The sequence below is a fragment of the Epinephelus fuscoguttatus genome, linkage group LG11 (genome assembly GCF_011397635.1).
Source record: "Epinephelus fuscoguttatus linkage group LG11, E.fuscoguttatus.final_Chr_v1".
In the NCBI taxonomy this organism is placed as follows: Eukaryota; Metazoa; Chordata; class Actinopteri; order Perciformes; family Serranidae; genus Epinephelus; species Epinephelus fuscoguttatus.
Window position 1 is genome coordinate 21,537,244 of NC_064762.1, and position 27,179 is coordinate 21,564,422.

General features: G+C 40.2%; 1 protein-coding gene across 1 annotated transcript in view; it reads left to right on the forward strand.

Annotated features, from left to right (window-relative positions):
- Positions 1 to 16,554, forward strand: part of tagapb (T cell activation RhoGTPase activating protein b) — a 37,224-nt gene extending 20,670 nt beyond the window's left edge. Inside the window, exons 3-14 of the mRNA XM_049590394.1 lie at positions 2,784 to 2,954; positions 6,425 to 6,589; positions 9,282 to 9,323; positions 9,752 to 9,836; positions 9,958 to 10,011; positions 10,410 to 10,482; positions 10,769 to 10,920; positions 11,281 to 11,442; positions 12,870 to 12,979; positions 13,327 to 13,513; positions 13,796 to 13,877; positions 14,571 to 16,554. Coding sequence (XP_049446351.1) covers positions 2,784 to 2,954; positions 6,425 to 6,589; positions 9,282 to 9,323; positions 9,752 to 9,836; positions 9,958 to 10,011; positions 10,410 to 10,482; positions 10,769 to 10,920; positions 11,281 to 11,442; positions 12,870 to 12,979; positions 13,327 to 13,513; positions 13,796 to 13,877; positions 14,571 to 15,730 — 2,443 coding nt within the window. The 3' untranslated portion in view covers positions 15,731 to 16,554. The remainder of the gene's footprint in view (positions 1 to 2,783; positions 2,955 to 6,424; positions 6,590 to 9,281; positions 9,324 to 9,751; positions 9,837 to 9,957; positions 10,012 to 10,409; positions 10,483 to 10,768; positions 10,921 to 11,280; positions 11,443 to 12,869; positions 12,980 to 13,326; positions 13,514 to 13,795; positions 13,878 to 14,570) is intronic.
- The last annotated feature ends 10,625 nt before the right edge of the window (positions 16,555 to 27,179 follow it).

Genomic DNA, 27,179 nt, shown 5'->3' on the forward strand with positions numbered 1-27,179 from the left:
AATATCAAGCTGCAGCCAAGAGAGGGTTAACGTTACTTTAACGTAGTAGCAATGTTTTGTCCACAGGTAACAAAAACAAGTACAGAAACAACAAAGGTTAGGGTTATTGCTTGTCTGGCACATAACCCCTGTAAAACTAGTTGTTTTCTGTTGTTTGTGTTTATGCACAATGATAACCACCTGTTATGGCTTGTAGTTCTCCAGGTGTTTTATTTGCTGGTATTTTATGTGTCATCTTCAGTGGGCCAGAAGGTGACAGGGAAAGTACCTCTGCTGCAACAATTTGAATTTCTGCCCTGAACTCAGAGTCATTGGATGTGCTGAATGTGCATATTAAGGCAGTACAGGAGGAGGTGCACATTAATAATCCTCCAGGACTGTAACATGCTCATGTTTAACCCAAATAATGTGTCATGTGACTGCAGTTGGTTCAGATCCAGGTCGGAACACCACAAACGAACCACACCAGAGTTTGTTTGTAACCAGACCGAGACCACCTCTTCAAGAAGGTCTCGGTCTGGTTGTTTTGGTGCACACCTGAGTGTGATTACTGTGTTCACACCTGCCCAAACAAACCACACTCAGGGGGCAAACCATCTTGAGTTTGAGAGAACTGAGCCAAACAGGGCAGGTGTGAAAGCACCCTTAGTTTGCATAACAAATGAAAATAGAAAGAAATAGCTAGCCTGTGTCTGTACAAACATAACAAAAAGTGCATCTAACGCTGCGTTCCATTTACCTCTGAAGTGCGGGCTTTGAATGACATCACTCTCAAGTTGATCCCATCCAGTACAACAAGCTGGAAAATCAAAATGTTGTTAGTGTAGCCGAGTGTCCTGGATTTACCCAATGAAATAATTCATAAAACAATATGCAGGACTGAAGATGGTGTAACAGCTCCAACAGCAACTGCTGCATGAGCCACCCCAAAACTTTCTCTGCCCTACGGCAACTCAGGAGGGACACAAAATAGAACAGTCTTTTACACACCGCCCTGAGTATCACAACAAGGCTAAAACACAGAGAAGTCAAAACATGACATAATCATGAAAGTGCGAAGAGGGAGGAGGAGAGGTAGGAACAGTCAAGTAGCAGCAGAGTGTAACCCGGGCTTGTTCCAGTGCGTCCAGAGGGTTGAGGATGTGATGCGTCAGTGCAGCTTCCCCACCCGAAGCCACCAATGTAGCTGAGCGTCCTGGGTTCACCCAACTGAATGATATTAGTAATGAAGATTGGCTTTAATTCTAGAAATGTGTCCTGTTTTACTGTCAGTGCTAAGAAAAAACTTGTGGAAGCTACTTTTCTGTCTGTTATTGATTCCGGTGACATATTATACATGCATGCAACCTCCTCCATTTTACGTAGCCTTGATTCAGTATACCATGCATCTCTACATTTTATTACAGATGCAAAGTCGCTTACTCATCACTGCGTAATTTATGATTGGTGGCTTGGACGTCACTAACCACTCACAGACAACAACACTGGTAGAATTTTATCTATAAAGTTGCCTATTGGGAAAACTTCCGGCCTACCTCTGCTCCCATCTTTGTGTCAGCTCTGGTAGTTACCAGCTACGCTCCTATAAGTGGCTGATTAATGTACCTGGGTTTTTAACAGATCTGGGGAACATTTCCTACTCTGCAGCTTGGACATGTAACAACCTTCAAAAAGATTTAAAATTAGAAACACTTACATCCATTGATGAATTTAAGGGCATCATAAAGAATGTGGTGACAGAGACATGTGCTTGCTTTTCTTGAGAGGCCACTATGTTTGAATAGTTGCTGTTTTATTGTTGATTTTTGTACTGCTGTGATTGGCTGCAACCTTGGCTAGGTCTGTCTTATACAAGAATTGTACAATCTCAATGGGACTCCCTGGTTAAATAAAGGTTGAATAAGTAGAATAAGTATTCATGCTATTTTACGCACACAAATACTGTAGCAACATTTCAACACATAGACAAAGTTAAAAAGAAGTTACACAGTACCATACGACCATTTTAATGAGACACAAATAAGACAGAAGTGCTAATAAACAGTGTGTCACTACTGCTTTCACTACTGTTGATGCACAGAGCAGCCATATTGGATTCTAAGGTCGAGGTCAGTGAGGGAACTCCGACTTCAGGGGGCTTTCCAGTTAAAATTTTCAATTAGGAACTCAGAATGACAACTTCCAGGTGCAGGTGGAATGAACCATGAAGATCACTAGTTAATACGTTATGTTAGTTTGTTGAATTGGTGCCAAATAAAAGTGTAAAAATGACAAGTTGGAGGAACAAGAGTCAGGCTAGCTGTTTTCTGCTGCTTTCAGTCTTTATGCAAACCTTAGCAAAGAGTCTCTTGGCTTTAATTTCATATTTACAGTACAGACATGAGTGGTATCAATCTTCTTATTTGACTCTCGGCAAGAAAGCAAACAGTTTTTTCCCCAAAATGTTGAAAGCTTCCTTAAAATTATTGTGTTTAAAAGTTCTTTGGTCTACTTCTGTTAAGACCAGTTCTTGTTTGTTGGTGGTTTCCCATCAAATGCAGACTTCTAGGATGTTTTCTTTCTTGCTTGCTTTACATTAAAAGCCATTTACACCAAAATGTATGTTGGAATTATACCCACAGTTCAAGGTTGGTGGCAATAAATGTTTAACAGTGACCTCTGACACAGATCTGCAGCCTTAGAGGTTGGGAAATATTATAAAATCCATTAAAAAACATGTAATCCAGAAATATATTTACCAAAATTAGACAGACTTGTCATCCTTTTTATGTCCTTATCCTCAGGGAGGAAGCTTCCTGCTGGGTCTCTGTGGAGCAGAGTCCATTCGTCCTCGGCCTCACCAGTGAGAACGGAGAGCTGCTGCTGGACGAGTGTGTTCAAGTCACCGAGGGCTCCAAGACCAAGGAGAGACACCTGTTCCTCTTCAGCGATGTCATTGTCTTTGCCAAACTCAAGTAAGAAGTGTAGATATCAACATGTTACCCCCACCAGAGATGTGAATAAAGTCAAACAAGTGTCAACACGTGGAACACATAAGCTGTCTACAATGAGTGGAACAAAAAGTTACCACTGGGAAAGTACTGAATGAACTGACAAACATAGGAAATACGGCTGATTAAACAACTTTCTGCCTAAAAATGACACATATTTGTACAGTTAGAATGAGAGAGTGAAAGAGGAAGCAAAAGCAAAACGTGTATTTTTGGCCCGCACACTTGGACTGTTAGGGAATCTCCCAGAGCAGAAACTGTTTGTGTTTAGTCACTCTGGTTTTGGACTAACAGAAGAAGAAAGCATGGTGGTTCCCTGCTCTGAGCGTAGTCACATGAGGGGAAACTCAACGTTTATCTCAAAAAGTAATTTCAACACATCAGTTTCAACACAAATACTGTTGCATTTAAGACAAATAAGACATGTCAGTTGTGCTTTCACTTTAAATGCTGCTTCATTGTCTCACAAGTGATGCTATCTTAAATCCAAAATTATTGTCTTTGTTCTTAGTATCAGTGGGTACCATGAAAACCTTCCTTTCCTTTGTTCCCATTAGATGAAAATAGATTTTACCCCACATAGTCAAACGGAATAAACTGAAAAAAACAAGCTTTGAATTGTTGGTGAGTCAGTTTAGAGCTGTTTGTGAAAGCCAGTGGAAGTTTTATAGCTCTTGAGTGGGAGGACAATCACACTCATCTGTGTACCATAACCTGCCCACTGTTCCAGTAGGGGAGCACAACTGGGACTACAGTACGATAGAGTAAACTGACTGTGGAGTCTTTTGAGTCTATACGAGCATTCACCACTCATAAATGAACGTACTATTAGTGTTCATTTTGGTTTTTGTTTTAGCATCTTGTAAAAAAAAATAAACATTAAAAGGGCAGGCTGCTTCACCATTTTTACCTTAAATAAGGAGGGTTTTAAGTAAGTAGTAGTTTCAAGTAAAAATTGGTTCAGGACTAAGCATCATAAATCACAAAATCAATATGACAACAGCCTCAACAGAATCATACGACCATTTGAGAAATACACTTTGTGTTGTCTGTCTGAGAGTTAGATAACAAGACTGATGCCACTCTCACATCTGTACAACAAAAACAGCCGGCAGCCAGTTAGCCTAGCTTAGCTTAGTTTAAAGACAAGAATCATGAATTGTCTAAACTTAACAAAATCTGCATCTAAAGCACACTTATCAGAACATTGTACCACGTTAGTTTAATCTGTACATAAAATAGAAATGTCAGGCCTTTGAAGGCCAGTCTTTATGCTAAGCTATCTGCCTCCTGGCTCTAGCTCCATATGAAATGCTCTATATAACTCTTTGAACTGGCAAGAAAACAAATTATTTTATTTCTTAAAGTGTGAAATTAACAGACAGTCTATTTGGTATAAATAAATACATTGGTGTATTCTTGAACTAACCCAGCTAATGTTAGCTGGTTCCCCCGTTTCCAGGCTGTATGCTAAGCTAACTGCCTTTTAACTTTAGCTCTATATGAAATGGTCTACCTAACTCTTTGAATCAGCAAAAAAAAAGAATGATCTTAAGTGCAAACTAACAGACAAGCTTCATTGTTTAAATAAATCTTAAACGAACCCAGCTGCAATCACTGTTTCCCTGTTTCCAGGCTGTGTGCTAAGCTAATTGCCTCCTATCTCTATGGCATGGTCTACCTAACTCTATAAACTGGCAAGAAAACAATTATTTTATTTCTTAAAGTGTGAAATTAACAGACAACCTACTTTGTATAAATAAATCCATGGGTGTATTCTTGAACTAACCCAGCTAACATTAGCTGTTTCCCACCTGTTTCCAGGCTGTGTGCTAAGCTAAGCTAAATCTAGTCAGCTACATCCTGACTTTGGCTCAGTTCTTAACACACTATCTTCTCATCTTTTTCTGGAAAATAACACAAATAGAGTAGTGCAGGAATGTGTCCTCAAACTCTGAAATTAGTTGGCGATTTAGCACTGCTGGTACCCAAAGTCTGTTGATTTTTGGATCTGTTTTCGGTTAGATGTTTGAAATAAGGTCTGTGGTTAAGCTTAAGATATTTTCACATTTTGTTCCGCTACATAAAATACGTCATGTTGTGGTGGCAACATTGGAGTCTTTGTGACTGTGGTGTAGCTTCTTTATAGCCATTAGCTTTTTACTGTTGGCAAATTCCTGCAACACTCCATGAGTGTATGAGCCATTCCTTCAAGGTACTAGTTATTAGGGTTGAGCCGAATGCTTGGATGAAATGAGTACCCGGTACAGATAATGTACTTGTTACGAGTACGAGTATCATACGAGTACAGTGTGTCATCATCTATACTCATGATAAAGGAAAATCCTCATTTTGGTAGCTATGTGTAATCTATTACTCTTGTGATCAAAAATGACCCGAAGCTCAATTCTTAGGCTGTTCTGTAAATACTTTTCTCATAGGCAATAAATATTTGCAACTTCTGATGAATCCATATAAATTTTAGGCTTAAAATAACAACTTCCGATTAGGCCCAACCAACTTTTGATTTAAACTCCGCCCACTAAATATAAATAAACTTCGTCCATTCCAAGTATAGTACATATAATTTGGTGGGTTTAACAGATACAGATACAGACAAAGATACAGATAATGGTGTATTTGCTAATCCCTAGTTATTGTTATTCATTTTTGTGGCATTGTCATAGAATGCCCCTGTATAAGTAAAGTTTAAACCAGTATTTAATAGGTTACATTTGATATTATGCTGGTGGTGATTGCATAGAAATTGAATTAACAAACTTGGGACCAGGTAGAACTATAGAATAAGACATACCTCTCTGTAATCTGCTGTGTGAGTGATGCTCTGGAAGGTGACTGTGAACTCTCTGCCTACATAACACCTCCTGGATCCTCAAGGTCACGCCCTTTGTCTTCACCCCCCTCTGACTTTTCTATTTTCCCCTCCAATCTATTGCACTCCGTGATCCAGTCAGCGCACCTCTGCTGCAGACACGCAGAGGTCAGCCGGTCATGATCAGATGTTGTGAACACCTAGAGTGTGGCCTGTGGAGGCGTAGTGTGAAAGGAATAATTCCCCTCAAATCATTTCTAGTCCTCTTTCATAGGTAAGTGTGAATTATTGAGTCTGTACGGAGGGTCTCTATTCATTTGATTGTTTGAAGGTGTAACTTTCAAAACAAGCTCAAACGTGAAGAATTACACCCTTTTTTTTCTTTATTCAGCTCCAACTCATTCACAACCTGGGAAGATGTGTTGCTGTGATACTCTCTTTTTATCTCTGTGTTCCGAGAGGGGGGAAAAGTCAATTACTGAGACAGAAATTTATGGAACTGAAACCTGCATTTCAGTCTTGAAAAAATGCCATGAGAAATGCAAACAGAAAGTGTTGTGTTTAGATGGTTATTGCCTTCTTTCTGCTTCTGTTTGAACAGGTCGACAGCCAGCTATCGTCTGAAGCACAGAGTGAGCCTCAAGGACATCTGGCTTTATGGTTTTGAAGATGAAGCGGAGGAAGAGGAGGGAATGGTGGGGGATATCAACCTCAGGGTGACCCTCATCTTGGCCTGGGATCTCTCCTTTTGTTGGGTGTGTTTTCGGTGAGCAGACACGCAGCAGGAGACTCACATACAAACGGCAGCATGTCAAGTGGTATGATGCTTTTGTGCCTGAATACATATGCACAAGCATGATCGTGTTGATGTTTGGCTGTGGGGATCTTCAGCTTCTTGTTATCCTTTCTCTTAACTGGACTCTTAACTGGAATCCCTCACTCCTAAATATAAATTAACCTCTGACAAAGAGAAGATGTGTCTTTAAAAGCACAGCATGACATTATTGAAATGTGTGTAGCAGTGGGGCTGGGCAGATAGGGCTGAAAAATACCGTAATTTTAATTTTTTACAAGATTGAAACTATTCATGTTTTAATCTTTTTTCCCCTCCAAAACACAGCAGCACTAAACATGACTAAAATGTCAATTTTTAGCTCTTGGTGTCACTTACACCACCTGTGGCTCGTAACTCATCATCTCATCTTTATTCAGTCTGTCCTTGTCACAGTGTTTTAAATTAACTATGAGCTATTCACCTGTAGTCAATATAAATTCACCTCACAGTTTACAAGACTGTCTGAACCATTTTTGACCAGGAGGAACCTTCAGTACTTGTTTTTTTTCCTTCTCTCTTGCAGTGTTTAGTGCGGTCGCGAAACCCATTGACTATCATCTGATGGTGATGGAATTTCTCAATTATGGGATCAATAAAGGTGTATCTTATCTTATCTTAGACTCTGGAGGCAACAGCCAATATTTTGGGAGGATTGGTTTAGCCAAGGGATATCTGAGCCAGGACTTTGGGCCTGTCCCAATACCCACACTTCCTCTAGAAATACCCACTCACACTTGGTTGTGCTCATTCATGTTTAGGCTAGTGGGGTCCCAAAACAAAGCTGAGGTAGTGGAAGTGGTTTCCAACACTCCAAACCACTTCCAAACCGCCCTAGATTCCAGGGGAGCCGCGACCCACACTTTCAGCGAAGAAGAAGATGGAAAACAGTTTGTTACTGTGCGATCGGAATGTAAGCTATACAAACAACAGATGGTTGGACTAGCGTGAACTCATCAGCAACTCGGTTGAACACAGCGTTAAAATATTTAAACAAATCGACTTACCCGAACAAAATCGATCAGAACTATCAGACGTCGTAGGCGCCTCCTGTTTTCAGCATTTCTTCTCCGTTGATTCATCAGATGGAGAAGAATAAACATAGCACACGCCAGAACACAAGTGCTGCAGCCGGCATCTTCATTGCGTCGCTACAACATGTGACGTATGCCTGCACTTCGGCCACGCCGATTTGCATGAGGTGGTGTCTCATTTCTTTGGGAAGGATCTCTACTCTAATATTTGTCAAGGGTTATCTTGCAAACAAGGGCACTCAATACCAAGTGGAAGATTCACCAGTTCAATTAGCAAGTGGAGACAGGTCCGGACAACCTTTCACCCTTTTTCCAGGCTTTGTGCTAAGCTAAGCTAAGCTAAGCTAAGCTAATTGGCTGCTCACTGTAGCTTCAGATGAGGGATTGGTGTCAGTCATCAAACTCATGCCAAGAAAGCTAACTTCCATATTGCCCAAATGTTGAACTATCCCTTTAAAGGTCTTAAAGTCAAACTGGTTTTCAAACATGATCAAAAAGCACATAAACGCACAAACACAGAGTTCCTGTTTCTTATTTGACAGTCTCTTTTTTGTCATATAAATGAAATCTGAGGCTGTTTGTGGAGAATTCACAAGTGTAGTAAAAGATCATATGATCCTTAATGAAAAAAGGGAAGTAGCAAAGAGAAAGTCCTCCCTGCGCCGTCACAAGATAAGAGATTGCAAAATAGGAAGTGCGGAGCTGGCCTGCAAACCAATCTTCATGTGAGGGGATTAACATCAGCTGACTTTATCTAGAAATACTGGCCTTTACAATAAAGGTGAAGTGCAGGAGAACTACAGCCTTATGCCTATTGTCTAGGCAGTAATTGACTACAAGAAATTTTATTTGTTCTCACCAGTAAATGTCAAGTCATCTGTCTCATCAGAGGCACGAAATGGCACTGGTTGAGCATGTGGCGCTCAATTGTGTTATTCATTGACTCCCACGTTTCTCACAAGCCAATTAATCAAACCATAAAACTTTTTGGTTTCTTGCTCGCTTTGTATTCCTAGAAAATGATGCCCTTGATGGGATTTGTTTTGAGTTTCTACGTTTTCCTGGAAGAGGAAGATTCCCCTGTAGGGATATGAGTTGTTTTGTTTGAAAACGAGACCTTATTTATTTTCTGAATATGATGGCATGTCTCTGGTTATGATTCAGTGTGTGAAACTTTCCTTCTCAATCACATTGAGGTGATCACAGACGAGAAACCATGTGCTCACTTGTTGACATGCCGCTCAGTATGCCTGCAAGCTGCCTGGCATTAATGAGGCCACCGTGAACAACAGGTTAAGGTGAGGTGAAGCTCTTCAGGTGCGCGTGTGGGCACACGTATCTGTTTCGTCGTCATGTTTCCACTCGTGAACACTGAGCCGCAGCAAACCAAGTCTAGGAGGAAGTGGAAGGTGTCTGGTTGGGGGCCGCCGTGACGCTGCTTCCTGTTCCCATGACTGAGTTACAGTTTCCACCAGAGTTGTTAAAAAGGCAGTGGGTGCGCACTTTGCCTCATTCCTCCCACTGTTTCTGCTGGTCTGCTTGGTTCTCTCTGTGGATTAGTAACTCATACCATGCTGTTATTTTGCCTGCAGCTCGCCTGAGGTGAAAGAACGCTGGTTAGATACTCTACACAGGTAAGAAACAGATTCAATCTCAGATTAGCCATTTAATTATCTATATAGTATCAACAAAACATGCTTTTAACTCTCATAAGTGATAAGACTTGGCCAGCCCTTGAGAAAGTATTGCTGCAGATAGTACACAGCTGTCAGCTAAGTCACTCTAAGTGTTGGTATCAATCAGTTTTTAATTAAATTCAGAAATATAATACTTCAATAATCAATGTTTTGAGGACTTGGTGTTGATTTTGCCACTTACACAAAAAATGAAGAAGTATATAACAGCATTAAATGTATGCCCTGTTGGGTCGATACGCACAAAAGTCAAATAACAGACATTTCATATGGTGATGTAAAACCCAAAAGAATGTGAATACTCAGGCGGATGTGCAAAGAGTTAAAAGACAAACGGTAAATTTATGAGCTCCTTTTTCTCGCCACAGAAAAATTAAAGACACAAAAGCGAGAGCTTGTTGTGCTTCCTCCCCTCCAGACGTCCTCATGAAGGTTTTGAGTGGCAGCATCCCAGTAAGTCTCTCATTGCCTGTTCTACCATGCCCAATAGAAACCTATATATATATATAGATATATATATATATATAAAGCACTTTTACTAAATAATACCTCTTTTCCTCCCACTATCATTTAGACTAAAACTCTAACAGGAGGTGGCATGGAACAATTCATTGAGTTTCCACTTGAGGTAAGTTTAAAAAAAAAACCTTTCAACGGTCTAATGAGTTTGAAAATATTCATGTTTGTGAAAGACATCTGTGCCTATCCACTCATGATGAAAGAAAGCTACATTATGTAAATGTGCATTGATTGTGTCTGCAGAACATACAGCTGAATCACCACTCAAAACAAATGAAAATTTCATACTGGAAGATGATAAATAATGATACAGCTGATTGATTTGTTGACTTTCGTCGTAGGATTATTCCACTGTAACTCATTCACGTGTTCGCAGGCATGGCGAGGGCGTGTGGTGCTGGGCGGTCGAGAAAACACAACCCCCCTCTCTCTTCCGCCCTCTTGCTTGCTCATGTTCCTCATGCGTGGTTGTCACCACATAACGTTGTCATTATATTTTGTTGCCAGGGCGATGCAAAGATCTCCACCGTGGCAAAGCAGCTGCATAACCAGGAGGACAAGCTGACGTCGCAGCCCATCGGTGAGTTTGAAAAGTGTCCGTTTCTTTAAGGAGGGAGTGGCTCATTAATTGTGCCATGTGTATGGGTGATGCCACAGAGAACAACCACAGAGACAGAAAGAGGAAATCTAACAACTGATAAGAGTGAGCAAGTGAAGAGGCACTCTGCCCTCAATTCTTGCACATCTGGTTTTGCAGCTCTGTTGCACTAATTTTAAAATTGTTGTGAATAGAAGTGTTAGATGAATTCTTCCATCTGTAGTTGTGATATAACATACTGAGTCAAACATGTCTCTGCTGCCATCAGAGACCAAGTGGAACCTGGTGAGGAAGCTCAGAAAAGGCAAGAGTTTCATGAACAAAGCATGCCAATCTGATACCGACACCAAGGCCCAGCTGTTTGGACAACCCCTCTGCAAGATATGCCCAGACCAATGCTCACTTCCAAAACCAGTCACAGTGAGTTGACTTTCTACCTTAAATGTCACATCTCATCACTTCCTCTTAACACCCAAGTTTCTGTAAGACTGAAGATAAACAGCCAAAGTGCTCATGCCCAGATCAGATTGACATTTACACCTTTGTTTCTCAACTTGTGTTGCCATCTTGGGCAGAAATCTCTCCTAACTAGGCTGAAAAAAACACATGAATAATAACCACTCACCAACTTAGCTAACCTTTGCCAGTTCTTAGAATTTGACGACAGGAAACCACATGATCTGCATGTTGGTTGGTCTCAGCTCAAAATGCACTCAGCAGTTTGTTTTTATTTTTACCATAATAACCTCACCTTTATCCTCGTCCCCGTCCTTTCACCAGGAGCTGCTGGTGTTGCTGAGGAAGAGTGGGCCGTCCACAGAGGGAGTGTTTCGGAAACCGTGCAACAACAAGAACATGCGAGACATCAGGGAGCAGCTCAACGGCGGCCTGGAGGTGGACTTGGAGAGCCAGCCGGTGGTTCTGCTCGTCGGGCTGCTCAAAGTATGCTCCCATTTTATATTATACCACATTATTATACCACTCACATTACTTCTAATACAACCATACCAACCTATAGTACCTACCACACCATTAGCATGCCACTATGTGACCATCACCACCACGCCCGCAACCACAACTGCCATACTATTGCTGCAGCTGGCACCACCACTACCAGCACAGTGGTGGAAGAACTTTTACTAGAGCAATACCACAGTGAAGACGTACTCTGATACTAGTAGGGCAGGGCAATTCATCAATATTATATCAATGTGACATGAGACTAGATATTGTCTTTGATTTTGGTTATCGCAGCATCATAAGTGTTGTATTTTCCAAGTTTTAAAGGCTACATTACAGTAAAGTGATGTCGTTTTCTGAACCTACCAGACTGTTCCAGCTGTTCTATGATTTGCCTTTACCCCCTTAGTCATTAAATTCACATTACTGATGATTATTTATCAAAATCTCATGGTGTAAATATCTGTAAAAGCACCAATAGGCAAATTTACAATGTTGTTGAAATATTGACCTCAAGGAATTTGTTTTTTTTCCACATTCGCAGCCCTAAACACAGCTTAAAGTCCTGTATTCAAACCAAAATATACTTTAAGTACCAAAATCAAAAGTACATTTCCTCAAGTACTGTACTTGAGTAGAAATTTGAGGTATTTATACGTTACTTCCATATTTTAATCTCATGCTACTTTGTACTTCTTCTTCACTTAACCTCAGAGGGAAATATTGTACTTTTTACTGCACTGCATTATCATTATGTTACCAGTTACTTTAAAAATCAAGATTTTTGCACACAAAACATATGAAAACATACATAAAACAATTTTAATAATCATTTAAGTCATGTAAAAACATTTAATGATTCCAGCTTTTCAAATATGAGGATTTACTGCCAATAGATTGAATTATTTTTTGATTGACTAGTATTTTTTACTTTTAATACTTTAAGCACATTTATGTAATTGTGCTTATATACTCTTTCTTAAATTACATTTCCATTGTTAGTACTTTTACTTAAGTAAAGGATCTGAATATTACATTTTTTTGTAGTCATTATATGAATCTGCAAAGTAACTAAAGCTGCAAAATAAATGTAGTGAAGTAAAAAGTACAAAATATGTCTCTGAAATGTAGTGGAGTAAAAGTATAAGGTCGCATAATTAGGTAAGACTCAAGTACAGTAGGTCAAAATTATACTTACACAGGTACAGGACTTACTTCCACAAGTATTACTACTACTACTACTACTAATGGTAGTTTTATAATATTTAATCAGCTCTAGTTATTTTTACTTTCACCCACAACTCGTCCCAAAGACAAGCACCAGTTTATTTTGAATATCACATCAGATCATTTCCATATAAATATATAAGTACAGTGTCTTATCAGCATCCCTCTGTCGTTTTCTGCAGAGTTTTCTGAAGGAACTTCCTGGCAGCCTGCTGGTGTCTGAACGTTATGACAACTGGATGACGGCTCTTGACAACGAAGATGCCCAGCAGAGAGCCCTGGAAATCAGAAAGTAAGCAATCAATACCTGCTAATGAGTCTAGACAGTGCCATTTCCCTGCAGCTGTGACCCTCAGCATGTATTTTTATATGACATTTATATAGGAGAGGAGATGTGTTGGTATTTACAGGACTGCTTCATGATCACATGTAAACAGATGGGTATTTTGGGGAGACTTTTGCAGTACATTCCCAATGCCCTACATCTGTAGGCTGAACGCAGACCACTTCTCTTTTTTAGTCTGTCTTCAGTTTAAAAGAAGGAAGAAACTTTAAACATTAAAAAAAGAGCGCCAAGCTAACGTCTCCTTCCTGTTCTCTTTTTTTTCCTTCCTTCCCTCTTTTGCTACCCGCTGACAGGGTGGTAGACGACCTCCCGGCACCCAACAAGCTCCTCCTGCAGCACCTACTCTGCGTCCTCCATCACATCCTCGAGAGTGCTGACACCAACAAGATGGACGCCTACAACCTGGCAGTGTGCATCGCCCCCACGCTGCTGCAGCTGGACGACATGCCGCTGGATGAGCAGAAGGAGAAGATGAAGAAGGTAGATAGAAGTGTTATGAGTGTACTTTCTCACTTTTGATGCTTTGAAGCTTTGTGGTTTCTCAGTGCAGAAAACCTCAAAAGGTTTCATAAGTATGATGCACAGACTTTTGTTAGCTGTTTGTTTAGTAAAGTACAAATAAAAAAACAACACAATCTTGTCAGAACGAAGCAATGTCTAGACAATATCTGGTCTGAGCCTCAGCTTTGATTTACTGAACGCCTTATCTTATTTTCAGTTGTTCATTTTACTCACTGTGTTTCTTCTTCTGATTTGTTTCAGGTCACAGAGCTAACTCAGTTCCTGATCGAGCACTGTGAGATCCTTGGAGAGAATATCCCAAATCTGCTGGATACTGATGCAGGTACATTTACGCAGCACTCAAATCTCTGTTATTATCTCCCTTTAGGGACTGTATGCAAATTATTGAGGTGGGGAGAGGGGGCGGAAACTTATGTTTGACTTTTAAAAAACAAAAACAAGACCAGGGTTCCTCCCCAGGGTTATTAGTGTATGATTTGGACCCTCCCCTTGACTTCTGCAACATCCTTCTCCCTAATGTCTCAACTCAACCCTGATTTCAAGCTCAATATGTTTAGGGAATTACAATTGTTATATGGCAGACTAGCAGTGAATTTGCCAATATGATGGGAAATATCACAAATGGCGCATTTTGTTTTGCGTCACCAATTAGGAGCATGGGTTAGTGCAAAAATGGCACTCCAGGAGACAATGTTCGTTCAATCCCTGTTTCTTGATGCTTGGATATTGGTCCTACTACCAACTACAAAATAAACCCTGAAGAGAGACATGATTGTTGCCCTCTCCATATGTACCTTTATGATCCATGACACCCACAAATGGCATGATTTTGAGTTAACTATTCCATCCGTATTCACGGTAAATCCTACAAGAAACAGTTGAAATAAAGTATGACTCGGGGGCATGGGAAAATGAAAGACCTAGTAGAAGTTATATTTGCACAAATTGAGCAACTGAGATCAACTATTGTACAATTCGGGGATCCTAATCATGTCTTCCTTTCCCCACTCTGCAGACTCGCTGTCCTCTCAGCATCATGACTCTGCGTATGACAGCACCGACCCAGATGGAGACGGAGAGGTAGGAGAGAGCACCAGCTCCACACATGGAGAGACGGGGTCCTCTTCCTCTCTCAGTCACAGCTGCACCCCCACCTCTTGGCAAGCTGACGCTATGTTCAACGCAAAGGCATCATTCAACCGTCGCTGCTCTGAGCCCATCATCCTCCTCTCCCCTGATCTGGAGAGCCTCTGCAGCCACTCCAGGAGCCACGACGACTGCTCGGTGGAGAGAAGAGACTTCGAGGAGCAGCCTCTGAAAAAGCAGATCTCAGATGACTCCTTCTTGCTCAGAGAACGAGGTGGAGCAAGGTCAGTGTTGTCTTTTCCAAGACTGAGCAGCAGCTCCAACATGGACCCACTGCCCTACATGGTGGCTAACTGCTCATGCTCTTCCCTGGAGAGCGCTGCCTCTAATCAGTCAGAGGGCTCTGTTTTCACCAGCTCCCCTGTGGGGTCGCCAGGCTGCTCCAGGAGAGCAAACACCACCAGTCAGCCTGAAATGGCTGCAAAGGCTCAGCAGGACGTTGCAAAACCGATTACAGAAGAGAAGAGGCGTTCCCAGTCTATGAGAGTCGCCAGTAAAGTCCTAATGAGGACCAGGAGCTTAGGAGCCTTCAACAGGAGCAGCGTGAAGAGAGACTCTCAGAAAGAAAACTCTTTCCCTTGTGAAACTCTCCAGGAGGACTCGCAGAGTGAAGCAGATCCTTCAGCTGAGCTTCTGCACAGACCGCGCCCTCTGTCGGCCATCGAGGTGTTTAAGCAGGTGGACAGCAAGTTGCCCTGTAGGCCTCCATCATACCATCAGGCAGTGCAGGGCGCGGGCCTTCCTCCACAGTATGGATCAATGACTGTACTCGATGCCATCAAGCTGGACAGACGCTCCCGTCCATCCTCTGTGAACTATGATCACCCACCCACCTGCTCCGTCAATCAGTACACAGACTGTTTCTCTCAGGCGGCGCAGGACACAGCCAACGATGTCGAGCAGCGACGGCCTTTCCGCCAGAGAGCGATGTCCGAGTCTGTGTCTGCGGGTCATCGCGAGGTTGTGTCACGGAGATGTAGCCAGCCTGTGTTTGAGGAATTTTCTTACGCCAAGGAGTCTTATGTTTGACTTTGGAACTGTTTCACAGACTTGATTGTGGGTGCACAAGCATTTACCTGAGCTAAATATCAGTGGGCAAAGCCGAGAACCAGTTTTCAAACTGCAAGTTAGCAACCTGCCAAGCCAAGACATTCATGATGGAGGCGAGGGCTGACTTTGTATCTCAGACTTTATATGGCTGGATTTTGTGTGTGCTTTTTTGTGTAGCAAGAGTGCTTGGCTTCATTATAGCAGCCACTTCCTCACTTACTCCTTCCCCTTTCATTGTTCTTTGCCTGGTTCGACAGAGACACTGTGTTTCTGATGCTTTGCCCACTGAGCAGCTGTGTAGGAAAAATGCTTGTAAATGTACATAAGGTCCAGTGTGTCCATTTTTAACTGTTTCACTTTGAATGAATGTCAGCTATGTGCCGCCTCTATGGTTGCACTTTCTCAGTAGTACTATTTAGAGTACAACATTAAAAGATTTATAGTTATTATGATAGATATCTATCACAATGAAGCTATGAAAACACAGTGCACTGTGGATGAAATATGCTATGAGTTTTTATTTTCTATGTTTGTTTTTGTCAAGATATGTACAGTATAGTATGTTAAGCACATTGTTTTGCTTTTTGTCCTCTTCACCTTGCATGGTCTTTCTCTTCCACTACATTAAAGCACTTTTCTGATGATAGACTGTTCTGTATGCTAAAATGTAAATACAATTGTATAGATATAGAAAGTTAACCTGTGTTCAAGTTGTGTTCCAGAGTCATGTAACTCCACCATGAATGGTTTTAGATAAAATGGAAGACAAATAACACAATAAAAGAAAACAGCAAACTAAAGAAGTGTCTTCTGTCTCTGTTTCTGTGTGACCTATTAGAAAGCTCATGTTACAGATGGATGTTGTGATCATGGACCGCCCCCCAGTCAAATCGTTAGCGGCAGAATTAATTAGAAAACGGAGGAGACTAGAACGACTCGTTTGTCTCGGCTGCTCTTTGCGTGATGTGTTGCATAACAGAGGCTAACAGGCCTTATTGAGAGAACAGCATGTTCTGACGCATATGCTAAAACAAAAGGAAACCAGACGTGGTCACATGGGGCGGATTTGGTTTTTCTCTGAATTGCTGTTCTTGTCTCTGAGCTGATGCCACCTCTCTTCCTTCCTTTCTAAAGTGTTTTAACACATTGTTTCCTTCCTCAACAAGACAATTTAATTCCTCCGTTAGCTACAGTGAGATTGAGCTGAGCCTGATTTAGCAACATTTTGATAAAGAATATTAGTCTCTGATAATGCTCATTTTATATTACTAGCTGCAAAGGGCAAAGCAGCATCTGCCAATATAATTCAGAAATCCATTACAGTGCACCTGCAGGAATGACATTTGACATGATAGTGACATTTGTGAAGCATATCCCATTAAAACCTAACTCCAAGAGGTATCTGTTCAGTTCTATACTTATCATTTTTATGTGCTGGGGGAACCAAAAGAAACAGGAAGCTGTTATATAAGCCCTGAACAGTCTGCAGAACAACACCACCACAAGCCTCAAAACGAGCTTTATTAGCACCTATACTGGACATATGTTGCTTTTCTCATGTCTCACCTTCTGCATCACAGCACTAAAGTGAGATCTCACACAATTTTAGTCATTAGTAGGAAGTACAAGACAGTAACGTTACAGCAGCAGCATTCATTGTGGTCTGTTTTAATGCAACTACCAGGCCAAAGAAGGCTCAATATATGCTGCATGTTGGTCTCATTCTCTGCAAAGAACCACCTTTGAATCCTTAAAAACTCAAAGTTAGGGAGATGAAGATATCAGTTCATATTTGTCATCATTCTGCTGAAAGACCTTTGTCCGAACATGGTGGCTGTGTGGTAATTCCAAACCTTGACTTAAACACCTACAAAAACAATATAATTCCATTTTTTTTTAACAAATTATGAGGCTCAAAATGGTAATTTAATGACCGTTTAAAGGGTAACTTCTCTATTTTTCTACCTGGACCCTATTTTCAATGGGAACAACAATTTTTGAAACTGATCCAGTATTAAGCAAGAAACAGGCCGCAATGTAACCACCACCGTCAGTTTACGATCACTAAATGAGTTGACTGTTGCAGTGGGCACTCTCGACCTGCCATACATGCCACTCATTTAACCCAGTAAATTTCCACTAGCCACGCCACCTACCTGCCAGCCTATCACCAGTCCATACATCTGGACTACATACATTCGTATTTTTGTATTCGTATTCATATTATTTATTTGCACAGTATTAAAACAATTGGTTTAAAAATAACAACAACAACAACAACAACAAAACAGATTGTGCAGGTGAAATGAAAAACTCGAAAAAAGATTTAAAATTGCCACCACACCCACCTGATCAAGCTAATGCACCTCACCTGTGGATCATTACCTCCTGCCAGTATTAAGACTCCTGCTTCACAGACTCTCCTTGCCAGACTGTTCTTTTTCATACTCATTCAAGACTTTTCAGAGTTTATTCCCGGACTGCTTCCTTGTTGCAGACATTGCCTGTCTCTGACTCTCCTGCTTCGTCTGTTCCCCGGTAAACCACTCAGCCTTCTGTCCCTAACCAAGAGCTCTGCTTCTACTTTGCTGGTTTCTGTTTGTCTGTTCCTCATGGCTGTGTGGAGTAGATTCTCTGCCCAAGCCCGAGCCCGAGCCCAGCCCGACCCGGGCCGCGGGCCCAAGCCGGGGCGGGCCAGATATGACGTTTTTTTTTTTTTTTTTTTCTTAAGCTATGATTTGATAATGAAATGTTAAGGCTATGTATTATAAAAAGTAAAATTAAACCACACTTTGTATGACACATAAAGCTAAGATCCTATATTTCTGTCATTCAAATGACAAGAACTGTGGTTTTTGTTCAAAATGACCTATTGAAGTGAAAAAACGAGTACTGGCGGGAACAGACAAGTGGAGTTGATGTTTAACTGGCGCGGAGAGCGCAGGAGAAATGTGCTGCCTGTGTGCCCAGGCACGCTTAATTATAACAGCCAAGTTATTGAAAAATGCCGGGTTTAAATCGGGCTCGGGCCCATAATTACAGTTAATTGGACGGGCCGGGCCAGGCCAGTCCCGGACATAACGTGCATGGGCCCATTCTGTGTGTCAAGACCCTTGCTGCCTACAGTTGGCTCTGCGCATGTCTGTTGGCTTTTCCCATATGTACTCCTGGTTCCCGACTCCCTGCTCTTCAGACAACATCATCTGCCAACGCCCTAACAGTGTCGTTGCAGATATTTGAACTGTTCGCCGTTTGTGTGCATTCAGCAGACACCACTGACTCACCTGCTCTCTGCTTCGGTGTGCCACATCAAGCACTTTCAATCATACCTGTGTCTTGGGAGGTTCTGAACCAACAAATTGACTCTTACTGTTTTACCTGCCTGCTTACCCTGTGCTTGACCAGTGATTTCCTTAAATACTATTACAAACTGTCCATCTGTCCTTGGTGCTGCATCTGGATTCTAACCACACCCGTGACACCGACAGGCTCAGATTGCTATTCTAAGGAAGGGACTCCAACAGAGACAGACCATGTTGTGGAAAACTCAAAAAAGCCGTTGTGGTTTGTCTTTCTACAATTCCAACTGTCACCAACTCTGGTTTGGTTAAAATAAACTCTTAATTCACCCAGTCAGCTCTGAAAATATGCTGGCTCTATACACGTTTTAATTACTGTTTATTTAAATGGAGTCTGGTGGCTTTGATGTCAGTGATTTGGGGGCTGTTTGTGGTTAAAGAAAAAGGACGTTACTCTTTAGCAAAAAGGTCTATGTCTGTAGAGATCCTTTCCATAATGTTAGCAGACATGTAGAATTATAACAGTGTTATAACTGTTAGTGGCAAAAACGCATTTAGTGGATGTAAAGTGATGGTGCATAATTGCCCCAGATGGGTACTTTGCAGCCTGTTTCCCAGCTGCTGGCTGCAACACTTTAGTACTGGACCAGTTTTGAAAATTGTTGCTCCCATCATTCACTTAGACACAAAAACATGGAAAATCCTGTTCAGGTTAAAAATACTAATGTTACCCTTTAAGTGAGCCAGACCTTATTTTTTTTTAAATTATCATTATTATGATGAACATTCAGTTCCATGCATCAGTCACATTTTCAGAGAACCACTGTAGATTTAAACCCATGTATTCATAGTGTAATGACCGACTGCATTAAGTACAGATCTGCCTTAACAAAATTCCCTTAACTAATGAACAGCTGCTCTGTAGCTGTTTTTTTTTTAATTTATTCAGCAGTCACAATGAACATATTGTACAGCTCTCATCAGTGTATATTGTTACTGGGCAGCTCACTGTGACCACTCATTGAATATCAAAGGAAAGCATGGCTCTTGTTGAGTTTCCATGACAGAGACGATACATGTTTGTTTTGTTTGCATCTTTACAACATACAGCTCTATGAGTGCGTAAAGGTCTCTTATCTATGTAAGTACGTTTTTAATACAAAGAACATGCAGATGGTGGAAGTACCTGCAAATTAAATCAATACCTGCATAGTGTCTACAGGTATTGATTTAAACAACAAACAGACTTAAAGCAACAGCAAGCACATTAAAATCTAAAAGGTAGTTATCTAGGCCTACTGCATTGGATTGCATTGAAACTGTCCTTGTTATTTTGTCCATCCCATTGAATACATTTTTAAAATCATGTACTGCATTCTGATTTTTGCCAACAACAACAGCCTCTGTTTCAAACCTGACTGCTCTTAACTGCTTCCATTACCACCTGTTTGCCCCCACACTGTACATGTACAATCAATTTCACTAATAGAACTATATTCCGCTTAGGTGCCCATTTACTTTAATTACCTCCTTGTTTCCTGATTGCTTGAGTTACCACTTACTGTTTTAAAAAGGCTGAGCGAGCGCAGCAACATGATGAGATTGTTCCTCAGCTATACTGTGCTCAATTAAAAATCCTAGAGGTGTAGTAATTGAGTTTGTGGATTTGTAAAAGTGAATCAAGGGTACAAGTCTGGAAACAAAAGGTGACGTATGTTCATTACTGCGCTGAAATGAGGTGAACGTGTGACCTGCTGGTTGTGTAATCTTGTGGCTCACAATCAACGCTAATGAGAAGTGGCTAACACAGTGGCAAAATGAGCAGTTTACCCTTTAATAATGCTTAATGATTTGTGACAGCTGAAGCATAATAAACAACATGCAGAGAGCAGAGCAGGTCCCAGCACTGTATGACACAGAAACCTCCACACTCGTCTGAACAAACATGCATTATTCCTTTTGAAAAAAGCATCAAAAGCGCATGGTGTAGCTCAAACATGGTCTTCTTCACCAGCAGCAGCAGCAGCAGCAGCAGCTATATTTGGATGTTTGTGTTGTGAATACAGGTTCAATTTCATGGAAGTGTTATATAATGATGCTTTGTTTGGATATTCAAAGAGCCGCCCTTTATAAAACACAGTACAACACTGACAATATTGTCACAGTATTAGTATTAGTATTATTTGTGCCAGTAGTGCTAATATTATACTATAGTAATAGCAGTAGTAGAACTAGTAGTAGTAGTAATTGTATGGCATATGGTGAGCCCTTCTAGCATTTATTCCATATCCTCAGACATCAGTTCCCTTAACCAGTTAACTTTTGAAGGCAAAAATGGCTCAAAAGATTACTGGTTTACCAGCTAATACCTGTTTTTAATTAACTAGTTAATTAGAGAAGCCCAAAATGTTCAACGATTTACTATCCTATGCCTTTTTAACTCACTGGTTAACTAGTGAGAGTCAAAATGTTTAATAGTTTACTAGTTGAAGCCTTTTTACATTACTAGTAAACTACTGGGGCTTACAAAGTTTACCTGTTTACTAGCTGATGCCTTTTATAACTTACTACTTAACAAGTGAGGCTCAAAATGTTTACTAGTGTACTAGCTAATGTCTTTTCAACCTTATTACTCAACTACTAAGGGTCAAAGTGTTACCAACTGGTCAAAGCCATGTTTATCTTACTAGTTAACTGGTGAGGCCCAAATGTGTACCAGTTCAACTAACTACAACTTTACTTGTTAAGCTCAAAGTGTTCATTAGTAAACTATTCGACACCTTGTTTATCTTACTAGTTAACCAGTGAGGTCCAAAATGATTACTAGTTAACTAACTAAAGCTTTTTTTTTTTTTTTTTACCTTACTACCTTACTAGTTAACTATTGAGGCTCAAAATGTTTACTAGCCTTTTACTTTACTAGTTCACTTGTGAGGCTTAACTAAAGCCTTTTCTAAAATCTTGCGACTTAACTAGTGAGACTAAAAAATCTTTACTACGTAACTAGTTAAAACTTCATCAGCTTGCAAGTTTACATGTTAGGCTCAAAAGTTTACTTGTTCAATAGCTAATGCCCATATTTAATTTACTAGTTGACTTGCGAGACTCAATTTTTCCAGTTACCTAGTTGAGGCCCTTTTACTTTACTAGCTAACTAGTGAGGCACAAAATGTTTAGTAGTTACATAGTTGAAGCCTTTACATTATTAGTTAACTATTGGGGCTCAAAAAGTTTACTCGTTTACTAGCTTATGCCTTTTTAACCTACAGTTAATTAGTGAGGCTCAAAGTGTTTACTAATTTACTAGCTTAAGACTTATGCCTTCTTTTAATTTACTGGTTAACTCGTGAGGCTCAAAATGTTTACCAGTTAACTAGCTGAAGACTTTTTTTGACCTTACTAGTTAACTGGTGAGGCTTCACATTTTTACAAATTAAAAGGTGAGGTGCAAAATGTTAAATGTGGATGGTGTTATCAGCGGTAACCAACATGAGCATAGTGAAAAGCGGGGGCATGTAGCTAGCTTGTGGCATGGACACAGGGACTCATATGTTTGGCAAGGCCTTTTAGCATTTATTCCATATCTTTAATATCAGACATCTTAGTGCAGCTAGTGGACATTTTTACCTTCTCTAGTTAACTAGTTGAGAAAACGTATGTATGAAATCAAGGATATGGAATAAATACCAAAAGGGAATGCCATAGTAGTGATAATAGTAATGGTAGTGTAGCATTAGTAATAGTAGTGGTGGCGGTGGTGGTGGTATGGAAAGCGGTAATAGTCGCAGTAGGAGTAGAAGTAGAAGTAGTAGTAGTGGTGGTGGTAATATTGATAGTACTGGAAGCAAATTTTCTATTTGTGTTGCGAATAAAGTTTTTTAAAGCGTTGTTTATCTCACTAGTTAACAGGTAAGGTCCTAAATGTTCACGGATATGTTAATGATCCTGTGTTTGGTTATTTAAACAGTCAGTGTGGACTTTTATGTCACAAATGAAACATGCAAAACTATGGTACAGTCATCTTCCCCGTGAAATCTCTGATATGGAAAACAAAAGAGGCAGCTCAGTCGTCACTCTCACCACAAGGATCTCACCTTTGTTCTCACAAATACAGTATGGTGTTACATCGCGGTGCCCTATTTTTCTCTGCTACTTTCAGGCTTTTCGTGGAGCCGAAAATGCTCTCTGTGGTTTACATAATCTTGAGATGAGTTTCTGCTTTCCTTTACAGGCACTAAATATCTCGTGCCACTTACATTTCAGTGTCGCCTGTGAGCAAAACAAATCTGTTTTCAAAGACACAGGTCTGTTTTGCTTGCACAGTGTTTAAGTACACAAAAGGAGTAGAGGTGAGAACAGATGTCAAGCCTGAATTGCAACTCACAATAACCTGTTGTGTTGTTACTCCTAACTATGTAGTCACCACTGTACTATCAGGAAGAAACAGAGAAATAGAATAGCAGTTTTAAAAAAAACTTGAGTTCTTCTTCCACAACATATAAATGAGTGCAGTACAAGATTTACTTTGTTTGTCACCTTTTGACTTCTCTGTACAGGAAGTGGTGAGATTATACTCAGAACATGAAATGTGTTGAAACAGAACAAGACAAAGCCATTAGGGTGGGTGACTATACAATACCATGTCGTATTTCTGTTGGCTGTGTAGTTTTGCTACAGTTGGAAAAGGGTTGTTTATATGATGTTTATTTATCTATTTGAGACTGACAGCTCATTCTTGAACTTTAAAACCAAGGTTGACATAACAGCATAGCTCACTTACCTTGTTCCAAGGTCAGGACGAATCTTTATTTAAGTTTTCAGAATAAATATATAATAATATAATAATCTAACTATGTTTCTTTATATACCTGGAGAAATAGTAGCAGTGGAATGTAATTAAGTACATCTACTCACATACTGCTTACCGTTTTGAGGTATTTGTACGTTACTTGAGATTTTCCATTTCATGCTTCTTTATAGCTGACTTCTATTCAGAACCTCAGAGGGAATATTTAACTTTTTTCTGGACTCCATTTATCTGTCAGCTTAAGTTACTTTGCAGATTCAGATTATTTATACAAAATATAATCAAGTAATAACTGACAATGTATTATAGTAGAATAAACTACTCAGCGGTATATTAAAAAAAAATTAAATTAGCTCAACTTTCAACAACAATTTAAGAGATAAACACATTAATGCGTCAAAAATTATAATCCAATAATATAATATATTTCCTATTATTCTGAGATGGGCCATTCTGCATAATCAACAGTCGTACTTTAGGTACTTGAAGTATGTTTTGATGCTAATAGTTTCGTACTTTTACTTGAGTAAAATTTAGAAGGGTAGACTTTTACTTGTAGTCCAGATGAGCAATTTTACACTATAGTATTACAACTTTTACTGAGATCTGAGCACTTCTTCTATCTGTGAGTGATAGGAGGAGTAGCGGAGGAGGAGTGGTAGCAGCTGTAGTGAACAGAAAGAGTTGTAGTTGAGCGTAAAGTAGGCCAGAAGTAGTAGCAGCAGAAGTAGTACTGCAGCAGTAGCCTTGTGGCCGTTGGCAATGGTAGAAATAGTAGTTATAGTAGTAATCGTAGCCTAACAGAAGTGCCAGTAGTGGTAAAAATTGGATTGGCAGTGGTAGTAGCGGTAGTTACTTAGTAATATCAGTAGTAGTATTGGCTGCTGCCAGTGGTAGGTCGTAGTTGGCTGTAGGAGTAGTAGTAGAAGCAAAAGGGTGAAGTCAGGGAAAATGGAACAAATAAGGTTTTACATCTTGGACTCATTAAATATTAGCAGGTAGTCACCTAACATGTTATTGCATTGTAGATACAAATGTGCTTCACATGAAACAATCATTTTTATTGGTCTAAAATAACTAGGATGAACACACCAAAGAATCAAAAATCTACTGGTCCCAGAACTTCCAACGAAAGCCATGTGACATGTTGATTCTCATTTTGGTACAAGAGTACTGCAGCTAAAAGAATTTCAATCAGGAGAGACAGAAGAATGAGGTAAAGATAATATTTAATACAGAATGTACATGTAGAAATTAACAGAAGATTTAACAGAAGTCTTTGGAGCTTGGACACCAGAGGGAGATATTTTGTGATCAAGGGACATCTGAGCGCAGCAGGATAAATCCCCCCCATGGAGTCCAGACACTGGTGGAGGTGGTGGCTGATGACTCTGAGGCTGCCGACTGCTGAGGCAGATGAGGCTGAGTAAAGACTAGGTGATGATGGGGAGATGGAGGGCACACACGTCTGCAGCAAGAAAGAACCATGTCTAAAATGAGGAGCAGTAAGATGATAGGCTGATGGAGAAGGTGTGCTACTATGCTCTTGGTTTATAGTGAATCAGCTGATGACTCAACTGACAGACCCAGACAATGGGTGAGAATGCGTGAAAGGAGTGAATGGCAGGGTGAGAAAGAAACTCACAGCCTGAGAATTGTCTTCCTGACTGAACTTTCACTGGGGCTTCATATGGGTAAAACAACAAAAAAGGTTGTGGGATGTTGCATTTTGACGTATAATCTGAATATTTTCACAATACACATTACTTTTTATGGAAAATGGTTTTGAGTGAGCACTTAATGCATACAGGTAAAATTGGTCATTTTCTGAAGTGAAACATCTTTAGTACTTTGTCACTTAAAAAACCTCAAAGTTAATGTATTGAGTCCATGTCAGCCACATTAGTCCAGAATTAGCCATCACTGCTGCACACCTGCAAGCATACAAACATGTCCATTGTAAAAAATATGGCACCAGAGAAACAGCAAGAAAAACAAACAAACAAAAAAAAAACAGGGAAAACAGGGCAGAAAAGTTCAACCTTTTTAATGAATAGCCACAGGCTACATTAACGATTTAATGAATTATTAACAGAACTGATAAATGGATGTAACCTTTAAAACAAACAAACATTTGCAAACATTCATGTCCTATTACAGCATGTCCTACATGTCACTAAATCAGCTTCTTCTCTGGAGCTTTTGTGCTCCACTGTCTCAAACGTTCCCTTAAATTGTGGCTACGCCTGGATCCTGTGTCGTGGGTTACACTATTATTATACACATATGATTATTATTGTCTCATACATATGCTAATTTTTACTTATATATGCTACCAAAATACTATTATTATTATTATTACATTAATAAAATCAGTGTTATTGTAGCTATTGTCATTACTGTTTGTCCTGCATCTCTCTCTGTCTCTGTCTCTCTTTATGTTTCATTTTGTCATATGGATTACTGTAAATTTATTATGTTGATCTGTTCAGTATGGCATCTATTGCATGTCTGTACATCCTGGGAGAAGGATCCTTTCTACCAACCCCCCCTCCTTTAAAGGTTTTTTTGGGGGGGTATTTTTCCTTATCCGCTCTAAGGGTCCAAAGGACAGAGGGATATCGTATGCTGTAAAGCCCTCTGAGGCAAAATGTGATTTGTGAGAAATAAAATTGAATTTAATTCAATTGAATTTAATTCAAATAAACAAACATGACTGTCCCATTTTACTTTAATGGTTGTCCCATTTTACCTGAACATGACACTGAAGTGGGCAGCACGGTGGTGCAGTTGTACAGCAAGGGGGTTACCGGTTCGACTCCAGGGTGGGGGCTCGAACCCTGTGTGGGGGAGCTTGCATGTGCTTTCGCGTGGGTTTTCTCCAGGTACTCCAGCTTCCTCCCACAAAGACATGCAGGTTAATTGGTTACTCTAAATTGGCCATAGGTGTGAATGTGAGCGTGAATGGTTCTCTGTCTCAATGTGTCAGCCCTTTCTCAAATATTTTACTTGACAACATATATAAAAATATGTCAGAGAACCATAACAAGTTCTAAAGTGAAACTCAAGGTAGTCTTGAGGGTCTTAAATGGTTTTCTTCTTCACCAAATCTACCACAAAGTGTCCCTAAATACCTGACCTCACCCTAGTGGTGGTGAATGTGGCAGTAATAGTTGTAGCAGTTGTATTAATAATAGTAATGGCATTAGACGCAGTCAAAACGTTTGTAGTAGTAGGAGAAGTTCTAGTTGCTACTACAGTACTACTAAGGTATTTCTATCGTCTTTTCCAAAGGAAGTGACGTAACGGCAGTTCCGTCACA